The 21244-nt window shown below is 47.4% G+C and overlaps 1 protein-coding gene across 1 annotated transcript in view; it reads left to right on the forward strand.

The window, feature by feature from the left end:
* Positions 1–21244, forward strand: part of pafah1b1a (platelet-activating factor acetylhydrolase 1b, regulatory subunit 1a) — a 49735-nt gene that overhangs the window by 19398 nt on the left and 9093 nt on the right. Inside the window, exons 3-8 of the mRNA XM_010864076.5 lie at positions 5385–5469; positions 11700–11774; positions 12266–12472; positions 15904–16072; positions 20751–20853; positions 20989–21217. Of these exons, the coding sequence (XP_010862378.1) occupies positions 5385–5469; positions 11700–11774; positions 12266–12472; positions 15904–16072; positions 20751–20853; positions 20989–21217 (868 nt within the window). The remainder of the gene's footprint in view (positions 1–5384; positions 5470–11699; positions 11775–12265; positions 12473–15903; positions 16073–20750; positions 20854–20988; positions 21218–21244) is intronic.

Raw genomic sequence — 21244 nt, forward strand, 5'->3', positions numbered from 1 at the left:
GGTATTGAAAACACTGGCTGGCCATCTTTATTGTGCTCTCCAGTTATTTTATAGCTCAACAGTTCATACTGCTGGAGGTTGGTTGAGGCAAAGTTTTCTTCTACACCTGGTCGGTGAGGTTTTGTCAGGTAGTGTACGTGGAGAGATTGTGGATGGGGGAATGAAATATGGGCTCAGGCATTGCACAGTCGTTGGCTTTCAAAGGTTTCCCTGCCTTTGTCCTTGGCGCATTGAGTAGCTCTCAAGTACTAGCCTTCTCATGACTTCCACTTGGCTGAACATAGCTTTATGTCCTCACCGCCAGCAGGCATACCAACAGCCATGTTTGCCTCAGATGCACTGAGAGCAGCCAATCATGGGCCACTATTAGCAGTAGAGAGCAAAGGGCAGAGAGTACATTGGGAATTGACTCAAGTAATGAAGAAGCCAACCTATTCTCCTTGCTCCCGCTCTCTCTTTCTCTTTTTTATTGCTTTTATTCGATTGTCTATTTATTCTCTATCTCTGTCTAATGCCAGTCTTTGCCTGCCTGCCAGTCATTGTAGCCTTGTTTGTAATAACTGGACAGAGCTTTGAGTGATTACCGAAGCCTATTATCCCAGCCTGCCCTCTGAACTACTGTTTACTTGCACTGGGGTTGTCATTTAACAGGCCAAGGAGAGAAGCACCGACCGATTGGGCAGGCCCAGGCTGTTGTTAGATCATCTTCTATATACGGCAGCACGCAGCCCCGGGCAACCTTTGGTAGACTCCCATCCCTATCCAAGAGATTTGAACAACGGAGTAGTTCTGAAAGTCCAAATGTTGCCTATTTGTCTGTCTGGGTAGGTTCAGCTATTGGACTGTAAACAAATGGCGTATTTAAACTAAAATCTCGTAAGGTTCACTGTTATGAGCTTTCTAGGAGCTTCATTACATATTTAAGATGATTCTGCGTCACACTTTGATTGTACCGATCGTACTGGAGCATAATTGTGAACATGACAAAATGTCTTTGTAGGGACGCAAATAGTCATCATTGTGCATCACCACAGTGACCTGCTGTGGTCGACAGTGTGTGTGTACGGTGTGGAGATTCTTTGCTAACGAGACATATGCCCTAGGAAAACGAGACACACCCAAGAGTTAGCGTTAGCCAGTTGCCATCTCCAATTTATTTTTTATCATGTAGTTAAAGTTTTGCTTCCTATGCAGCCAAATTGCATTTGTTCTAGCCGTTACATTTAACCAAGCATGCTATGTTATCTGTTTAATGTGTATATATTTGTGCATATACTTTGAGGCAAACCGTCTGTTAGAGGCCAGTGCTAAATATTATTATATTTAACTGGCTGCCCTCAATAATATTGTTTTTCTTAGTAATAGGTTTTCAAAAACCCTAGCTGTTTATGCATGTTCTTGTTCATGCCTTCTCTTGCCACCACCCAAAGCACGTGTAGTGGACTTGACATAAATGCAACAAATATATAGCCTAGCTAGCCTAATACAGATTTAAGGTCATGTTGCGTTGATGTGAAAATTGACAGGCAATTTCATATTTTGTAGATTTTACATTATTTAGGTTGTCGCTGATTTCAAAGTTCAGCGTTTCTCAGACGCCCGTCCGTGGCATGTCCCCCCCCGATCCCATTGATTGCATTGATGCTTCCTACATAGTGCCAGAGTTAATATTGTCAACATTGACAAGTCCACTATTTAGAAGTTGGCACATACTGCTGTCCATTTCACTCATACAAATTTGACTTAAGCTTTTGAATGGTTTGCGCTGTTAGCTTCACTCACCTTTTTAATTCAAGTTATGACTCAGTGAAACTGTTCTACTTATCTGATGGCTAAGGTGCTCACATCGGCTCACATTTTTATTTTAATTTTTTTTGTGGTGTAGGAATGGGTTTTGAGAAACATGTAAATTCACTGCTATCCTGTCAAAGTTCAAAATTCTGGTATTGAGAAATTACTGCTAATCATCCACCTGAAAATGCTTGTTTAACAGCTGCCACAAAATAATAGTTCAACAGCTAAATAATCTACAACTCTATAGACAAGTTAAAAGGTAGCAGCCGGGGCTCAGACAGGATTTGCTTATTAACAATTCATTGGTATAGGCTAATGATGAAATATTCAGCAGGTCTATACATCTTGCCCACTGCAGGGACACTGTAGTGGGCTTCATAGTGCCATAAATATGGATTTCTGACCTAGATTGACATGGCTTCAAATGATTGTATTTCTTAAATGTGTTACGTCCTGACCCCGTGAGGCTTCTTCGAGGTGTGTGACCAGGCGCGGTATGCATGTAGCGGCCGGTCCTCCTGTCCCTGTTACATTTCTGCTGGATGCGCATGTGCCTGGTGCAGAGCTAGCTCACCAGGAAGTGATGCGGCCAACAGACAGGCTGTCTGGCAGCAGGCTGGCGCTGTCTCTGAGAGATGACATAATGCCCACTCTCTATTGTTCACGGAACAGCACTCACTGTACAGTCTTGTCCCTTCTGCTGGATGCGTCTTATGCTTGTAATCGGGTTTATGCAGCTCTCCTGTTTAAGACGGTTCAATATGTTTCTAGATTAAAAAAAAAGATTTGATGGGATAATACAGAATTTATGTCAACCCATATTTTCTAGTTAAAATGACCATTGTAACTGATGTTACTTGGAACTTTTCAAGCGCTTAATTGTGTATGTAATTGTTGTGCTGGCTAGGAAAAAAAGCTCTGCTCATGTGTCTGCATTTTAATATTTAATTGTTGATGACAGTAAATACATCACAATATTTGTGTTGCCGTGCTTTGGTCTTGAACTGAAGGCATTTTCAGAACTAAACATGCAAAATGTTATATTTTGGCCGTATTGTCCAAACTGCCTGCTCTCACTGGGCTGGTAGCCATGGATACCAAGCTGCTTGCTTGTGTAGTAGGTCCTCACTCTTCCTCTTTCTGTAGCTCTCTTTCACTTTCTGAATTTCTTCCTGTTATTCTCCCTTTTTCCCTTATTCATATTCTCTTCCTCTTCTCTGTTCCTCTTCCGCAGTCCCTCTTTTTTTTGTTGTTGCCACATAGTCAGTCTGGGACGCGTGTTTGTGTATTTCCCCGCCTTGTGGTGGAGCCAGTGTGAGGAGGAAAACGCTGTGACCTCTGCAGTCGTTCTGACTGACTCTGCAGTTCTGCCGCATGTGGACTGAACGAAACACTAAAGCGCGTTTATTTTGCCACCCTGTTGAATTTGCTTTTATTTCCAACTCCTTCGGGGGGACTAATTAATTGGCTTTTTAATTTCCCCAGTGTTATGGGTTGACCTGTATGGCTATTGTAGTAGTGTCAGATGGACAGTATCAGAGCTGTACACCACTGTTTTTCAAATAGGTGTGTTGTGGTACTCTTCTCCCCCACCTCGTGCTGGGTCCTGTGCTTATCTGGAGGCAAGGTTAAGACCGACATTGGTTGGTTTGGGTGGTTCTTTCGTATCTGTGCAGATGTCTGGGGATCTTTTGTTAGCCCCATCTCCGCTGAAAGGCCCACGGTGAACCATTGTCTGCTGCAGCCATCAGCCCCTGACCCTGGCTGGACCACGCTGTTTCAGGCCGCCACGGTCGTACATACGCACAGCCAGCACGCCGCAGGGGTTTCTGTCTGTCAGGAAACACGCCGCGTGCACGCACGCCTCCCTAAATTCATTACGTCATGAATTCACGCCTTCAAATGTGAGCCTTCACTACAAGTACTTTCACATCTGACAACAAAGGGTTCTGCTGAAATAACAGCCCTACTTGGGTGCAGACGCAAACCCTGCTGAGGTGGCAGTAGTGTGGAGGCCCAGGCCAGTGGGGCGTGTGTCTTGAAGGTGGTGTGTGTATGTCCGTGTCTTGGTGGACGTGGACATATGAGTGTGCAACCCTAGGGCTGCTGCTATTGATTGTTGTGATAATTGATTTTTCTATGCAAGAAATGCTTGATTATTTGAATAATCTAATTGGCCGTGAGATTTTTTTTTTTTTTTGGTGATGTTTTTATTTTATTGTGTTTAAAAGAAAATAATAATCATAATAATCAAAATATAAATGGCATGTTTCAATGATCTGAAGTAACAAATCCCAGACAATTGAATATGGGCATTTCTGTATTACCAGTCATGTGAAGTATATCCATTAGGTATGAATCTGTCAATTGACAACAACACAGTGAAATCTTAATTGTTGCAAATTGACTCTATATCTTTGTGTACTAGTAGCAAGGTAACGGATTAACAAGGTAACCTGAACAGAACAGTTTTCCTGATTGGCACAAGATTCTGTGTTGGCCACGTTGTTGCAGCACGCTGTTTTCTGGTACAATGAAAATGTCGACTGCTCTTCTCTAATAAGAGCGTTACACATCAAGGGCATTCGTTCCTTTTTACAACCAGCTTGAAAACAATGACCATTTAAAAAAAAAAAAAGTGAAACACGTCTGCTGTCCAGAGCGTCCAGTTAGCCCTTCTGCTGATGCGTTGTTGGAGCATGCCGTGGCCAAACAACCATCAACGAAAGCAACCTTAGAATTTAGCGGCGTCCTATTCAGACACCGTTCTTTTGGGGAGAACGTCATTTGAATCCATCAGCTAATTATCTTGTTTTCAAGTCTCAGGCAGTAAGACGGTGTCTGCCTTTCCATACAGCTGCCAGTGTGTGAGATGTTACTCTATCGGTGTCATAGGGAATCCCATTGACTGTGAGAGCCAATTCGGAGACCGTATTGTAATAAGGGCCATGTAATTGACTGCTTAGTCACGTCGGTGGCTTTTCCCAGTCTAATAAGTTGATGTAGAGCTGCGACAATTACTCAACTCACTGAACCAATCGCGAACACAAGGAGTCACTCGTTGCAATGTCGCTCTTGTCTGTGTCCGTCTGCGTCTTCCGCTGGTCTGTCGCCGTCTACCGTAATGTCTCGGCGTGCCTCTAGCTCTAGTCTTGTTCTTGTAGAGGTTTTTCCAGAATGGTTTGTGTGGGTGTGTGTCTTGCCTGCAGGTGTTTCCGTGCTGTATGTAAGGCTAGTTCACGTTTTCTCTGTTCAGTCTGTGGGGAGCGATTCCTCCGTTATTTGCCCAGAGCAACAAGAACTCATTATCGACAGCAGACTGATGTGCTATCTATCTGTGTTAAATTGGTGTGTGGTTTTGTGGGTTTTCTCCTCTTTCTTTTTTTTTTGGAGGAGCATGTCAAACAAAAGACCAATGCGATTTACATGTTACTCAGACATGCTTATTTTCTTTGTTTTCCTGGCAGTCAAATCCCTGACTCTAGCTTTTTTCAGTTTTAAAGAGTGGGCTCATCTTTTTAACAAGAGACCCTAATCTTGACTTTTTTTCCACACAATAACAAATTGGTGTTTCCTTTGTCTTATTTCAGAAATCGAGCGATAGCCGATTACCTCCGTTCCAATGGGTATGAAGAGGCATATTCAACTTTCAAGAAGGAGGCAGAATTAGACATGGTGAGTAATGATGGAACATTACAGATCAATCAAGCCAATTTACCTCAACAATACCCCCTACATTTCCTTTTTATTCCTCCTTTTAATTGATGCAGACACATGTGTGACTGAAGCCCTAGGAGCCCAATTAAGGTGATCTGGAGCCATGATTAGGGTGTTTCTCACGCACATGCACTCTCATGCACACACACACACACCAAGAAGCTGCTGTCAGGGAGTGGAACTGAAGGTGAAGCTACACATCTCTCCATGCCTACAGATATCTCTCCATGCCTGTCTCTGTCTGTCTCTCCCTTTTGCTCACTCGCCCTGTCTCTCTAGCTCGCGCTCTGCAAGCTTTGTCTGTTCGAGACTTAATGGCCATGCCACAATGGCCAGATGAACTTGTAGTCAGACTGAGGAAGGTATGACTGGTGGAGTGTTTCAGGGTTCTTTCTCCAAGGGTAAAATGGTATCTACTTTCCTGGACTTTCTCTAAGATGGTTACTTTCCCATGTTGATGGATGAAGTCCAGTCTTTTCAGGACTGCTGCAAAGTCATTAGCACATAAATTAAGCTTTATTTCTTTGTATTCATGTGTAATTTCCAGAGGTGTAGATATTTCCAGTTGTCCAGTTCATTTTTATAAATATTGAATATGTTTGGACTTCAGGAATGGTCTTACTCCTCTATCCTGACTAAGTAATTGTGTGCGTTTCTGTGTGTGTGTGCGTGCGTGTCTGTGTGTGCGTGCGTGTCTGTGTGTGCGTGCGTGTCTGTGTGTGCGTGCGTGTCTGTGTGTGCGTGCGTGTCTGTGTGTGCGTCTGTGCGTGTCTGTGTGTGCGTCTGTGCGTGTCTGTGCGTGCGTGTCTGTGCGTGCGTGTGTGTGCGTGTGCGCGTGCGTGCGTGTCGGCCTCTGTGTGCGCGTGCGTGCGTGTCGGCCTCTGTGTGCGCGTGCGTGCGTGTCGGCCTCTGTGTGTGCGTGTGTGTGCGTCGGCGTGCGTGTCGGCGTGCGTGTCGGCGTGCATGCGTGTCGGCGTGCGTGCGTGTCGGCGTGCGTGTCGGCGTGCGTCTGTGTGTGTGCGTCTGTGTGTGTGCGTCTGTGTGTGCGCGTGCGTGTGCGCGTCTGTGTGTGTGTGTGTCTGTGTGTGCGTGCCGGCCTCTGTGTCTATGTGTGCGTGCCGGCCTCTGTGTGTGTGTGTGCGTGCCGGCCTCTGTGTGTGTGCGTGCGTGCCGGCCTCTGTGTGTGCGCGTGCGTGCCGGCCTCTGTGTGTGCGCGTGCGTGCCGGCCTCTGTGTGTGCGCGTGCGTGCCGGCCTCTGTGTGTGCGCGTGCGTGCCGGCCTCTGTGTGTGCGCGTGCGTGCCGGCCTCTGTGTGTGCGCGTGCGTGACGGCCTCTGTGTGTGCGCGTGCGTGACGGCCTCTGTGTGTGCGCGTGCGTGACGGCCTCTGTGTGTGCGCGTGCGTGACGGCCTCTGTGTGTGCGCGTGCGTGACGGCCTCTGTGTGTGCGCGTGCGTGACGGCCTCTGTGTGTGCGTGTGTGTGTGTGTGTGCGTGCGTGCGTGCGTGTCGGCCTGTGTGTGTGCGTGCGTGCGTGCGTGTCGGCCTGTGTGTGTGCGTGCGTGCGTGCGTGTCGGCCTGTGTGTGTGCGTGCGTGCGTGTCGGCCTGTGTGTGTGCGTGCGTGCGTGTCGGCCTGTGTGTGTGCGTGCGTGTCGGCCTGTGTGTGTGCGTGCGTGTCGGCCTGTGTGTGTGCGTGCGTGCGTGTCGGCCTGTGTGTGTGCGTGCGTGCGTGTCGGCCTGTGTGCGTGCGTGCGTGTCGGCCTGTGTGCGTGCGTGCGTGTCGGCCTGTGTGCGTGCGTGCGTGTCGGCCTGTGTGTGTGCGTGCGTGCGTGTCGGCCTGTGTGTGTGCGTGCGTGCGTGTCGGCCTGTGTGTGTGCGTGCGTGCGTGTCGGCCTGTGTGTGTGCGTGCGTGCGTGCGTGCGTGTCGGCCTGTGTGTGTGCGTGCGTGCGTGCGTGCGTGTCGGCCTGTGTGTGTGCGTGCGTGCGTGCGTGTCGGCCTGTGTGCGTGCGCGCGTGCGTGTCGGCCTGTGTGTGTGCGTGCGCGCGTGCGTGTCGGCCTGTGTGTGCGCGTGCGCGCGTGCGTGTCGGCCTGTGTGTGCGCGTGCGCGCGTGCGTGTCGGCCTGTGTGTGTGCGTGCGCGCGTGCGTGTCGGCCTGTGTGTGTGCGTGCGCGCGTGCGTGTCGGCCTGTGTGTGTGTGTGTGTGTGTGTGTGGGCGTGCGTGTCGGCCTGTGTGTGTGTGTGTGCGTGTGGGCGTGCGTGTCGCCGTGCTTGTGTGTGTGTTTGTGTGTGCGTGTCGGCCTCTCTGTGTGTGTGTGCGTGCGTGTCGGCCTCTCTGTGTGTGTGTGTGTGTGTGTGTGTGCGTGTCGGCGTGTGTGTGTGTGCGTGTCGGCGTGTGTGTGTGTGTGTGTGTGTGTGTGTGTGTGCGTGTCGGCCTCTGTGTGTGTGTGTGTGGGCGTGCGTGTCGGCCTCTGTGTGTGTGTGTGTGTGTGTGTGTGTGTGTCTGTAAGTTGGTATAGCACTGATAGGAGTGGTATTCAGTCCCTTCTTGTCCTTAACTGGTGGAAAGCACCTGAATAATAGGTGCTTCCTATGGACTGAAGCTCCCTAACTGGACTCCAACACACAGGCCCACTGTTCCCTTAACACACTTCCATGGCTCTAGTCTATTCATTACCTGCCAATTAAAGAGGCTGTGCCACCCAACAATGGTGTGTTTCCCCTAATGCCACATTGACACAGTCTTTGTCTGGGGTATGTTGTTGATGTTATAATAATCTAATACAGTGGTCTTTATCAGCTCAGTGGCTGTGAGGGCGTCTAGTTTGTCACCACACTGGCTCACATGCATAGCTCCTTCACAGCTGACTGACTGTATAGCCATTGACAGAGGGTCTGGGCAGATGGCAGATCAGACTTGTCCCCCCTCCCTCTTTCTCCCCCCCTCTGTCTCTCTCTCTGTCTCCCCCCTCTCTCGGTCCAGCCCCCCCCCACAGATGCGGTGCCACAACCCCTTTCATCCCTCTACCCCCCCCCCCCCCCCCCCCCATCTTATGCCTCCCAGCACTGAAGCAGCAACTGTTCTCTTGGACACCTCCGATTTTTCCACTAGAGTGATTTCTACCAATGATCTGCTGCTCAGCTTCTGAAAACACACATACACACCTCCCTTCTCAGCTCCACAAAAAACACATTACCAGACATGTACAATACAGATGGGGGGGGGGGGGGGGGGCCTGTAACGCTGCTGTCAGTGGCTCTGATTAGCATGTTGTGGAGGGCTCAGCTGCAGGTGCCTGTTAGCTCTACCTCAGCCTGGGCCATTGCCCCCCACCCCCAACACTGTCAGGAGGGAGGCTGGGGGTCGGGTCACACACACACCTGATGTCAAATTTTCACATAAATATTTAACTTAAGACTGTTTTTTTCCAACCTCTTTGGGACATTGTTCTTACAGATTTGTGGTAGTGTGTCCGAGGGTGAAACAGGAGGACTTGGAGGAGAGTAGGTGACTGGTGGATGACCTGTGTTTGCAGTGTCCGAAATTAACTGTTTGGCTCACCTGCCATGGGGACTGGTAGATGAAAAAAATCCACCAACCAAGCATATTTTTTACTGGCCAAAATAATAAATTGCCCTTTTGTGTCACATTAATTTCAGTGCATTTCATTGAGATAATAAGGTTATTATGTTGAATACAAACTTTATTTCCGATGACAAATTAGTTGCTTCTGCTATTTTCTTTAGAATACAGGCCACACACAGAACAACTTGTCACCATAGCCTCAGCATCATACTGTAGCCAGTCTCTTGAAACTTCTTCATCTCCAAAACCTCAGTTTCTCCTAAATCATTTTTTTATGTGCTGCTACAAACATGTTTTTATGTATTGCAATTATGTCATCCCTTTACACCAGTCTCTCTTCTTTAACTTTCTTAACATTATTTGACAATTAAGTTCTTAACATCATTCTCTAATAATAATCTAAGTACCGCCCCTCAATTATAAGTGCTCCATCTTATAATATTATTATTATATTATATTTACTTTATATAATTTATTATTTAAATAGTGTTTCATTTGTATTTTACCCCACATTGTTCTTCCTTTGTAAATGTACACAATACACACTACACATCCCGTACTTTTATTTTGAAGGCAAACTACGAAAACTGGCGGTTGTTGTTGCTACTGAATCTCTGATGTTGCCTGCATGACGCTAATCCATTGTGGCTATCGAGTTGTGACCGTTACCTTGCTAGCTTCTTACCTTAGGTTGTCGCTCAGACGACGGCTACCTTCTTTATGTCAATGTGAAAGGCACTCTCTGACAGTTCCGCACCAACATGCAGAGACACAGCCAGTTACATCTCTCTGACCTCACTCGCTGGCTTGATACAACTTAGCAGCGCCACTCTCCGCCTCTTACAATAAGAGGGGAAACATTAGGTACCGACATTTACCCGCCAGTGTGGCGGATAGGCTTCTGAGACGTAAATTCTACCCGCATTTGGAGTTTGGTGGGTGTTCATTTCGGACCCTGTTCATTTGCCTCCGGGTTGTCAGCCCAGACACAATAGTTAAAGAAAATTCTTCATACTTAATTGAAGGTTAAGGCAGGTGGGGCTGTCGTACACTTGGGATTAAGTTTAATAAGTCACACACAAACATCTCTTTAGGTTTGTTTTGCTCAATTGGAGGACCAAACACAAACATAGTCTGTTTTGTTAACACAGAAGTAATTTTACACCAATAGCAATAGTGGTTTAGAATGAAATGGGCTACAGTCCTAGCACCTGACACGGGTTGACAATAGTTTGAGAGTAGGCCTCCAACAGGCACAGAGACTAATTACTGATGAAAGGTTGTACGGCCTTGTTGGTGCGGCCCGGTCCCCGTTGGTGCGGCCCGGTCCCCGTTGGTGCGGCCCGGTCCCCATTGGTGCGGCCCGGTCCCCGTTGGTGCAGCATAGGCTACATCGACACAGAATGCATGTCACCGTTTGGCGTGCCTTTATCAAATGCACATGGCACTGAATATCCCTCACTTTATCACACACAAACACACCGAGCTTGTACACTGCAGTGGCATCATGTGAATGAATGGAATGTCTCCTCGCTTCGAGGGCTGTCCTGTCCGACCGCAATTCGCCACTGTAGCTAACTCTAGACGCCAGACAAAACTCAAATACCACTTCAACCCATGGGCTCAGTAAATATGGTACTCAATACCTTCTATAATAAATGATCACCCTATTGGATAACTCAAGGTTGGTCATGACCATTCCGCAGGGCTGGAGAGTGCAGGAGCTAAGTCGGAGTGATTTCATTGGCTGGTCTTGACAGCCTTTCTTATAAATAGGGTTAACACACACCCCTCGATTGTAACCAATTAAGACCGTAACTAGGCTGTTAATGCTAGGGATATAATCACAATTGACAAAAAGATAGTGTGGGGGTGGGTGGGTGTGTGTGTGGGTGTGTGTATGTGTGTCCAGTAACAGGGAGAGACCCAGGATGGGTGGTTCAGGGCTCTGGGGCCCCTGTAGTCTGTGGCCTCCACACTCCTCTCCTTTCTGTTTCTATGTGTTGTCTTAGCAGGGGCAGAGCAGCTTTGACTGCACTGGGGTTCAGTGTTAAGCTCTTTGTCCTTTAACTGCTCAGATTGGCTCTTCTGGGGCCCTTTTATTCTTCCCCTGACAACACTAGACTGGAGGCAGTTGTACCTTGACAAGCGGTGACAGCCGAGCTATGTTCAAGGGCCCCATTTTGCAGCACCGAGCCGGGTGGTTCTCTTGGTGGCATTAGCCCAACGTTGATGCAGGGAACGAGGCATGTTACTCTGTGTCAGTGCCTTATGCAACTTGTGTCCAAAAATTGTATTTGCGTGTGTCTCTCTCTCTTGTGGATGCGTATGTGTTATTCCTGTCTGTGTTCGTTTTGGTGCGAGTTGACAGTGAAGTGCTCTATACTGTATTTCTGAGCACGTGTGTAAGTTGAACATTTCAGTCACAAATGAATGTAGGTGCACAATGTCTCAGTGAATGTACCGCTTTAGCCTGGTGGTTGACCCTGTGGGGTGAGATCACGGTATGCTCCCCTGGTTAGGCCAAAGCTGAGCTCTGTTCTTTCATTTGTTTTGTATTTCTATCTCAACTTTTCTTTTTTTCTTTCTTCTTCATGGCCAACCAGAATGAAGAATTGGATAAGAAGTATGCTGGCCTTTTGGAAAAGAAATGGACCTCAGTCATCAGATTACAAAAGAAGGTTTGTGGGGAATGTTTTCCAGGGGATTTTTCTCTTCTAGTCTTGTGAATGGCCCATGACTGCTCAGGAACCTCATCAGATCAGGTCACCTTACACACTGTTTTTAAATGTCTAATGTACTACGTTTTGAAGGTTTTAGGCCATTTCTCTTCATGCTGTGGTGTGATCTGTTCTGATGGTACAGGATCTTACACTGAAGCAACCCAGACAGTTGTCCGTTTTCACTTTTGCTTTTGTTTTCGCTTTTGCACACTAATATTAAATGTTTTGCTCAGTAAAGATAATGCATGTATTCTATGAATATAATAGTATTTCAAGTGTTAAAAACTTTACATTGTAAGGTAGGAAATCCTTATCCGCCTCCAATTTATTACAACCCCAACCCACTTTGGTCTTGTACATGACAGTCATTTTGTGCCAGAAAATGTCTCCTTGTATGTAATGCCGCATGTCTTAATATTAAATAAATCTTCCTGTGTCTATTGTCCTAGGTGATGGAGTTGGAGTCAAAGCTAAATGAGGCCAAGGAAGAGATCACCCTGGGTGGGCCCGTAGCCATGAAACGTGACCCCAAAGAGTGGATCCCTCGCCCGCCAGAGAAGTACGCACTCAGTGGCCACCGCTCCCCTGTCACACGCGTCATCTTCCACCCGGTCTTCAGTGTCATGGTGTCCGCCTCCGAGGACGCCACAATAAAGGTCAGTGGAGTGTAATAATGTGGAAAACGTTTGCAGTTCCTGATCCGAGGCTAAGGTTGCCACGCAAGGCTTTGGTTGGGGTCCCAGGTCAGCCAAGGCTGCCTACAGTACAGAGTTATGTAGCGACGTTTGAACTTTATCCGCCATGTTGTCTTTACGGTTGTCCTGGTCTGTTGCACCACAGCCCGCTGCCTAACGTGCCCCAGTTAAACTGTCTTCACTGTAAATATTTGTGCTGCATGTTTTATTCATAGAGAACCCGACTCGTGTTGTTCTCCATTTGGCCACTTTCCTGCAAGGGGCTTCTTCTACCTCGCTTGCTTCCAGTGTCCAACCTTTTTTCCCCAGCAGGCACTTGGCTCCCTGATTTATTCTGTATTGGATGTGATGAACAGGACTCCACCAGAATTCAGACTTCGGGTTGTGACTCTGACTCAAGTATAGGGTTCTTGGGACTCCTCGCAACCTCCGTCTCCCAGCGAATACCCCACACCTCCACCTCCCAGCGAATACCCCACCCCTCCACCTCCCAGCGAATACCCCACCCCTCCACCTCCCAGCGAATACCCCACCCCTCCACCTCCCAGCGAATACCCCACCCCTCCACCTCCCAGCGAATACCCCACCCCTCCACCTCCCAGCGAATAACCCACCCCTCCACCTCCCAGCAAATACCCCACCCCTCCACCTCCCAGCGAATACCCCACCCCTCCACCTCCCAGCGAACACCCCACCCCTCCACCTCCCAGCGAATACCCCACCCCTCCACCTCCCAGCGAATACCCCACCCCTCCACCTCCCAGCGAATACCCCACCCCTCCACCTCCCAGCGAATACCCCACCCCTCCACCTCCCAGCGAATACCCCACCCCTCCACCTCCCAGCTACCCCCTCTCCACCTCCCAGCAACCCCCTCTCCACCTCCCAGCAACCCCCTCTCCACCTCCCAGCAACCCCCTCTCCACCTCCCAGCTACCCCCTCTCCACCTCCCAGCTACCCCCTCTCCACCTCCCAGCTACCCCCTCTCCACCTCCCAGCTACCCCCTCTCCACATTGCTTGGTATCCGTTCTGGCTCATCCCTTGTTCAAATGACCACCGACCAAACAGATTTTCTGCAACCAGACATATTCTGTCCTCTCCTGTCCTCCCTCTTTGACCCCCCACTCCCCCAACTGTTAAGACTTTAACTGAGGTGCTGCAGTGAAGAGCCCTGCTCTCTTTTCCTCCCTCCCCTTTTCTGTCTTTCTTTGACATTCCAGTAAAGCTGTTCTGGTTTTCTGTCAGTCAGAAGCATTCCTCTTCCCTTTCCTCTTATCTGTTTAATATTCAGAGGGTAATTGTCAAGGCGTGTTGGTGCGCTTTTCTCCTCTCTCTCTCTCTCTCTCTCTCTCTCTCTCTCTCTCTCTCTCTCTCTCTCCCCTCCATTCCTTGGTCCTCTTCCCTAGTCCACTGCTTTCCCTTCTGCCAACATAGCAAATCTAAACGCTACTTTGTTGTTACACTTTACCTTGAGCTTGCCACCTTGGCAGTATGTAAATGAGCCGGTCCTGTGTGCAGCGAGCCGTGTCCTCCCAGTCCCCTCCACCCCCCCCCTCCACCCCCCCCCTCCACCACCACTCTGCATGGTGATAAGAAACCCAGTCCCCCCAGCCAGGTCGCACTGAACCAGACCCAACAGCTTGAGAACGGCGGTCAGGTTGCTCGCTGCTTATGGCAACAGAGCCATTAGAGGCCTTTTTCACACACTAGATCCAGTTATTTCAGTGATTTTGATGGCATTGTCTCAAATAAATGCTTGTATCAATTATTGCTTTGATATTTTCATAGTATAAAGTTTTCTTTAGTCGGTCCATGGACATTCTTAACCTCTTCATCACTAGGCGCCATGTAAAAAAAATCAATATATTTTCAAGTGGTTTTATACTATCAGCCACTACTTTTGGTGACAAAAACAACGAAGGTAAGACACAGTTTGTTGTTGTAAATTTAAAGAAGTGTGTTTTTTTATTGACATTCTTTGATTAATAGTGAGTGTAATAGTGAGAGTTGGTCACAGAGGAACACGGCTTGCACTGTCGTTTGTCGTTTGTGTAGATAACGTTTTCTCAACCTATCTGTCTACATGCATATGGGCATGCGCGGTTTTAAAAGACAGTACTGGTTTTGATGTATGCTTAGACGCTTCTCGTTCCGGTAGTGTATCACATTCAGGTACTCGCATGTTTAAAAACCGCATTATGTCATTGTTTGAGATTGGGGGAGGACTACCCCCCGTATATGAACCTAGGGATGAAGAGGTTTTATTATGGTCTGTCTTAGAGCCATGTAAGTCAGCGACTGGATTCATTTTCAGGTTGTGTTTATTTACTTATGCAGTAAATTCTGCAGTTACTTCCCTTAGGCACCCGTGGCCCCTGACCTTCCTGTCCTCTGCACTGCCTGTGTCTATGGTATGAAACCCACCACCATGTAACACAAGCTCAGCGTTGATGGTCTGGTGGCAGGAGGAATTGATGGGCTGGGTATCCCTGGCAGCCTCACACCACACCATACCGGGGTGGATTTACTGATAGACTCTACTTAATAGAGGAGAGATGGAGGGGGAGGCGGTCTTGGCAGTTGAGGAGGACCAAATGAGACAGAATGAGGGGGCTCCTGTCACTGTCTGCCCAAATCCACCTCGTCCAGCCCTCCCTTATCCTGTTTGCTCTGCGATGAAGGAGAAGCTCATTCCCCAGTGCCGCCCCGTCTGCCTACGCAGGACGATGTTACCCATCATGCTCCACATCCAGACTAACTAGCTCTGGTTGTTGGCCCGTTATGTTATCCCATTTTCATTAGCAATACAAACACAAGAGACGGGTCTGTATTCATCCCGTCTCACCAAATTCTCGTTCTTGGTATGCTTTCTTGTGAGGATCCCAATATTAGGATTCCCATTTGAAGTGATTGCTTCTTAGATGAATGTGTTGTTTCGGGACCAGTGTGCTCAGACTGAGGGGTTCTGAACACTGAATGTGTAGTGGGTTGGTGTGAGTGTTGAGAAGCCTTCTGGCAGACATAGGTCTGACACCTTGTCCATGGTGTGTTGAAGCTCCTGTGGTATGAAATGAATATGATCTCCTACAGCAGGACTCTCTGTGCCAGTCTTAGCCTACTTTAGCCTCCGGTGAGCCTGTTTTGGCTGCTTTATGGCTCAGGGAGGGGGCATTGTCTCAGGGTGCAAACAAGGTTAGAGCAGATGAGGTGCTGTTCGTTTTCTGTCAGCCTGTGGGAATACTTTGTGGAGCGGCTGTGGCTCGTTTTCATTTCTGCTCCGTTTTGTTTTCATTTGTGCCCCGACACAACAGCTGACATTTCCACTTTTGTGTTCATCTTGATGTGCGACGTGTTCAGACCGTAGTTCTTCATGTTTTTCTCTCCCCCCAGGTTTGGGACTATGAGACGGGTGACTTTGAGCGGACGCTAAAGGGGCACACAGACTCTGTCCAGGACATCTCTTTTGACCAGACCGGGAAGCTGCTGGCCTCCTGCTCTGCAGACATGACCATCAAGCTGTGGGACTTCCAGGGCTTCGAGTGTATCCGAACCATGCACGGTGAGCAGGATAGGACCGGTGAAAGAGCTGCCGGGTTAGAGGACATGAGTGACGCGTGGTATGTTTAAGCAGTAAGGCATGAGAGGTGTGGCATATGGCCAATATGTCACGGCTAAAACCTGTTTTTAGGCACGATGGATTGCGGAGTATTGTGAACCCACTGCCAATGCAATTAGAACAGTACAAATTGATGTGATGTCATACCGGTGATACGCTGCCTCATACCACGGCTATCAGCCAATCAGCCTTCGGGATTCCGAGCGCTCGGTTTATAATAGGTTTTAGAACGTCAGGATCAGTGGTTGTACAGAATTCCACTGTTGAAAGGGTGGCGCAACGTAAGAGAGAATACGAGACATAGTCTTGTAAAGCAGTGGGCAGAGCTGAATAAAACCTTCTTGTTTGTTTTTGTCAGGCATAGCTTGGATGAGTGATTCCAGGCGTGTGCTTGAGCATTTCTGGGTGCTGCATTGGGACTCAGGTGCTTCCAGTGCTGTTCATTATCATGTTTGACATGCCTCATCATCAGTGGGGTTCATAGCCGTCTGCTCTATTTGACAATATCCTGGTGAAACGAGAGCTTCACAGACCATGTCTCTGTCAAAGCTTTTCCACCAGGGTTGGGGGATGTTTTTTCCCGAAGAGGCTTGGTCCAGACCTTGTGTGCTGTGTGCACCAATGTCAGTTTGCGGGAATAGCGCATTATATTTGACCTTATTGATAAACATTTGTTAACAAATTGATTGTTGAGAAAAAAATTCAGTCTGAATAATTATTAATTGAATATTGAATAGGTCTGCTAATTGTTGGGTTAGTTAACTTTTTTTTTAAAATCTAGTCCTGAATTCTTATAACAATTTGCTGTTAATTCTCCAGTTGATTTAGTGGGTAGGAATAGCCCATCTCTGGCTATTGTCTGTGGGTTATTATGGGCTGTGCATTCAGATGGACAGAGATTGCACAATTTTAGACAAAGGTTTGGCTGCTTATTTCTGTGATGGCAAGTTATGGAATTCCTTACGTTGTGGCTTTCGACCAGGACATCTTAGGTTAATGTAATGTAATAATGTAACTGCTCTTATGGGTCTTGCTAGCAGGTAGCCTAACAGTTAGTCTGACCAGTGACCGAAAGGTTTTTCTATGGAATCCCTGAGCAGAACTCTCTGGTTAAACGTCGTTTGGCTAATTCTCTTTGTGACTGGCCCGGCGCGTCTACATTTTGGAAGGTTTTGGTTAAACTGTAAGCCGTACAACATTGTGTCCACTGAGCTGATGCCATGATTTATGATGGTCTCACAACGCCAGGCCTTATGCGACATATGGAGAAGCATGCTTTGGTGCTCTCCTGTTTGTCGCCCATGTAAGCTGTCTTCCATTATGTTAAGTCGAACTACCACTTGTACTAACCTTTCGTAGGGTTCTGTGTCATCACATCCAGCATATTGCCCGACTGAGCTTGGTCTGCTGTTTCTCAGGTGGTAACAGCATGACACCTGACTCTAGGGTTGAGGGTGTTACATGCTGCTCATTACCGTAAGTTGTTCTGGATTGGAGCATCTGCTGAATGACTGAAATGTACGATGGGATGGACAGTACTAGCTAATATTGGTAATGACGAACAGACCGACTAATGACAAAGACAGGCAGGCACTCCAGATTGTAAATAAGTGTAGGTAGCGGTTAGCTTTGGTCACTTTTGTTGTTTGGCGATTTACACACATTGTCTATTAAAATGTGGAGAGCAGCCTGCCCCTATTGTAGCTGTCTATGGGTATGCCTGGGGCTGACATCAAAAGCTCAAAGCACCAAAGGGAGAAATATGAGCCATGTGCTGTACAGGGAACTCATCCAAAGCTTTTTTCGTCTTCTCACACTATGATACACAGTCATTCATTTTGCCAGTAAAACAGATTTTGCTAATAGAATAAAACATTGTTTTTGCTGGACTGCTTAAGCGTAACCGGCCAAGCAGAGTGAATGTCTCTTACTTACTGACTGACTGACTACCCCTTGTTAAATAGTGTAGTGGTTAGAGACACAGACTTTAATGTGAGTGACCAGTGTTCAATCCACTCCTCTGACCGCATAAACTAATGCATTAGGATTTGTTCAGGATAGACAGCCTCGCTGGCTTCAAGCTTCAGTAGCTACGTTATAGTAAGCCTAAAATAAAACTGTTTATGGTTATATTGCTACAGTTTCTGTTGTATTTCAGAAGTATGCATCGGTGCATGCTTTTTGGGGTGATATAGATCACAGCCCCATGTGCAGTAAAAGAGGATGCGTTTCTATTAATAAACGTTCTGTTGCCTGTGTTATTTCAGCAGAAATGTAATGACTGGGACAAATGTTGCATTAGGAGACTATGCAGAGGTGGGCTGACTACCAGCCTACCCTGTGGTTTGTGGGATTTCCCCCAACCTTCAATATTTCGACCCTGGTTTGATTCGCCTCTGACGTTCCAATTTTTGTCTCTGAAATATTTATTCACTCTGTACTTTTCCGCCAGCGCACAACAACATATATCCGCTCTGTAATACCTTGAATCTCATATATTTAAAGGAATAATTGTATTACGTGAGCCTTTTACACTGTTATTGTTTTCTAAAGAAACGAACCAGCCATGCAGTGATTGGAGTCTTTGTTTTCATTATAGGTAGGCTGTATAGCTATTAGCTAGCCATCTACAGTAATCTTTGTATAAGAGTACACGTCAGTTCTGTTATAATCGTGGTTGTCCCCATTATTTCTGCAAAAATGTAATGGCTGAGGTAAAAGTTCCATTTCCGGTTTAAATAGCGTAGTGGTTAAAGACAGTCCGCCACATAGAAAACCCCGGATTGAAGCCAGCAAAAGGGCAATGATATTCCTCCCTTCTAATTGTTGGCCGGCTGAACTTGGCTTGCCTGGTTACTTTTCTGGTTACCATCATTGTTGCATTTCATATTTAGAATTAATTGGCAAGCAATGTGAAATTTGTTGAATAAATCGCTGAACACAAGTCTGCTGCAAAGCGTCCACTGCCATGCTCTTTGGGCAGTCTGACCAGGCCCATGTTAACCTTGGTACCTGGGTAGTCTAGAAATCCCATCTACACAGTACTACCTAAGTCAGCATCTGCATTTGAATTATTACTTATACTGTTGTGAAACATCTAAAGAAACCGCACTCCATGTTTGATAGTTAAGAAGGGGGCATGTTTAACTTAAATATGTTGTTTCTTGCTCATCTTTGTTTCCAGCAGCTGTGGAAACGGTCTACAAATAGAGCAGGGTTGCCTGGTTCTGCTCATGGTTTTCCAACTGTTATGAAATGTAATACTGTTTTTCCCCCATCTGCGTTTTCTAGAATATATTACTAGGGCGTGTTACTCTGTTTTTACAGAAGTCTTTTTTTTATTTATTTTTTTAAAGCTAAATCATGGCAAACGTTATTTCACCTCCTGATGGAGGCTCTCACCAAATTCTTCGGATTCTTGTCATTAGTGGTTCTGGGGGTGGACTCCTAGAGATGGTGGGGCCTGGCTCTCCTATTGTCTTGTCTCTTAAAAAATTCTACTTTTAAGAATGGTTTTACATCATATGGCTGTTCACATTTTTAAATTGCTCTGACTCAAGTAACTGCTTCAAGTCAGTTTTCTGCTCCCCTCCCCCTCTTTACTAGGGCTCAGTTATTTCTAATCCATTCTTGACTTTAAGTATGTTTGCCTTCCTTTGTACGCGTGCAGGATATCAGCGGCCAGTCCAATTCCTTTTTGGGTGTAATTTACACAGTGTCAGTTAGAGTTGGCATGTTGCCTCAACAGACAGGCTGTGAAGAAAGAAGCGCTTTGGGACCTCGTCTCCCTCTTCATCCCTCTTCATCCCTCTCCGCTCCTGCCAGTTTCACCGCGGCAGCTTCCTGTCAACCACCCCATCCCCTCATATTCCTCTCCTTTGATTCCTTCCTCTAATTGTGCCTCTTCTTTCTCCTCAGCCCTTCTCTCTCTCCTTCCTCTCCTTTTCCCGTCCCTGTTCTCTCCATCTCTCTCTTCCCTCCGCACCCCCCACTCGTCTGGCAGGCTGGTTTGCTGGTATAGATTAGGGGAGATTTTGGACAGTCAGTTTAATTATCCTCTTCACTCAGCACCAGATAGCGGCGCTCTGTAAAGCTTCCACCACCCGTTATTATAACAGCCAATAGCACACGGTGGGACTCCTCTAACACACACAGCCGTAGCCCTGTCATGCCCCCCCCCTCCCCTCCCCCCTCCCCATTTAAGCTGGCCATTTAGAGCCTACTTACTTACCGTTTCCTCATCTGTTTAACGGATTAAAGAGTGCAGCCCTGGTGTCTAGGTAATTAGCTGCTGCTTCTTCTCCAGGAACAAAGACGTCCTGGGTGTAATTGGCCGCCTCACAACTCATGTTAATTGGCTCATTTGGACAAAACTATTTTATGGCACGTTTAGTTCCGGGGACTTCTAGTCGAGGGGGTGGGGATGACTTCTTGTCAAAGTGGGTGGCACTCAGAAATGGAATTACTGGGCCAGTGGAGGGGCGTGCCTCGTTGGCCTTTGTCTGAAGTCCAACATCAATTGCATGTCTCAATTCTGATGTTAATTAATTCATCCAAAATGGCAGCTTTAATCTGTTGACGAATTAGATTTTTAATTGAATTGCACCTTTTCTTTCTCCAGGGCACGATCATAACGTTTCGTCTGTAGCCATCATGCCCAATGGAGATCACATAGTATCTGCCTCGAGGGACAAAACCATTAAAATGTGGGAGGTGGCGACTGGGTAAATACTCTGCATTTTAACAGTTCACACAATGAGCCAATGATCAGGAGCCTGTTTGTAATGTGTTGCCAGCATCCCCCATGTACGTACAACGCGAGAACCACCTTCAATGAAACTCCTCTTCCTGTTCATCAGCTACTGTGTAAAGACGTTCACGGGCCACCGGGAGTGGGTCCGAATGGTCCGGCCCAACCAGGACGGCACCCTGATGGCCAGCTGCTCCAACGACCAGACGGTTCGCGTCTGGGTCGTGGCCTCCAAAGAGTGCAAGGCAGAGCTGCGGGAACATGAACACGTGGTGGAGTGCATCTCCTGGGCTCCCGAGAGCGCCCATTCCACCATCCTGGAGGCCACTGGCTCAGAGGTGAGGAAGACCTGTAGTACACCGGCA

This window comes from Esox lucius, chromosome 1, assembly GCF_011004845.1.
Source record: "Esox lucius isolate fEsoLuc1 chromosome 1, fEsoLuc1.pri, whole genome shotgun sequence".
NCBI lineage: Eukaryota > Metazoa > Chordata > Actinopteri > Esociformes > Esocidae > Esox > Esox lucius.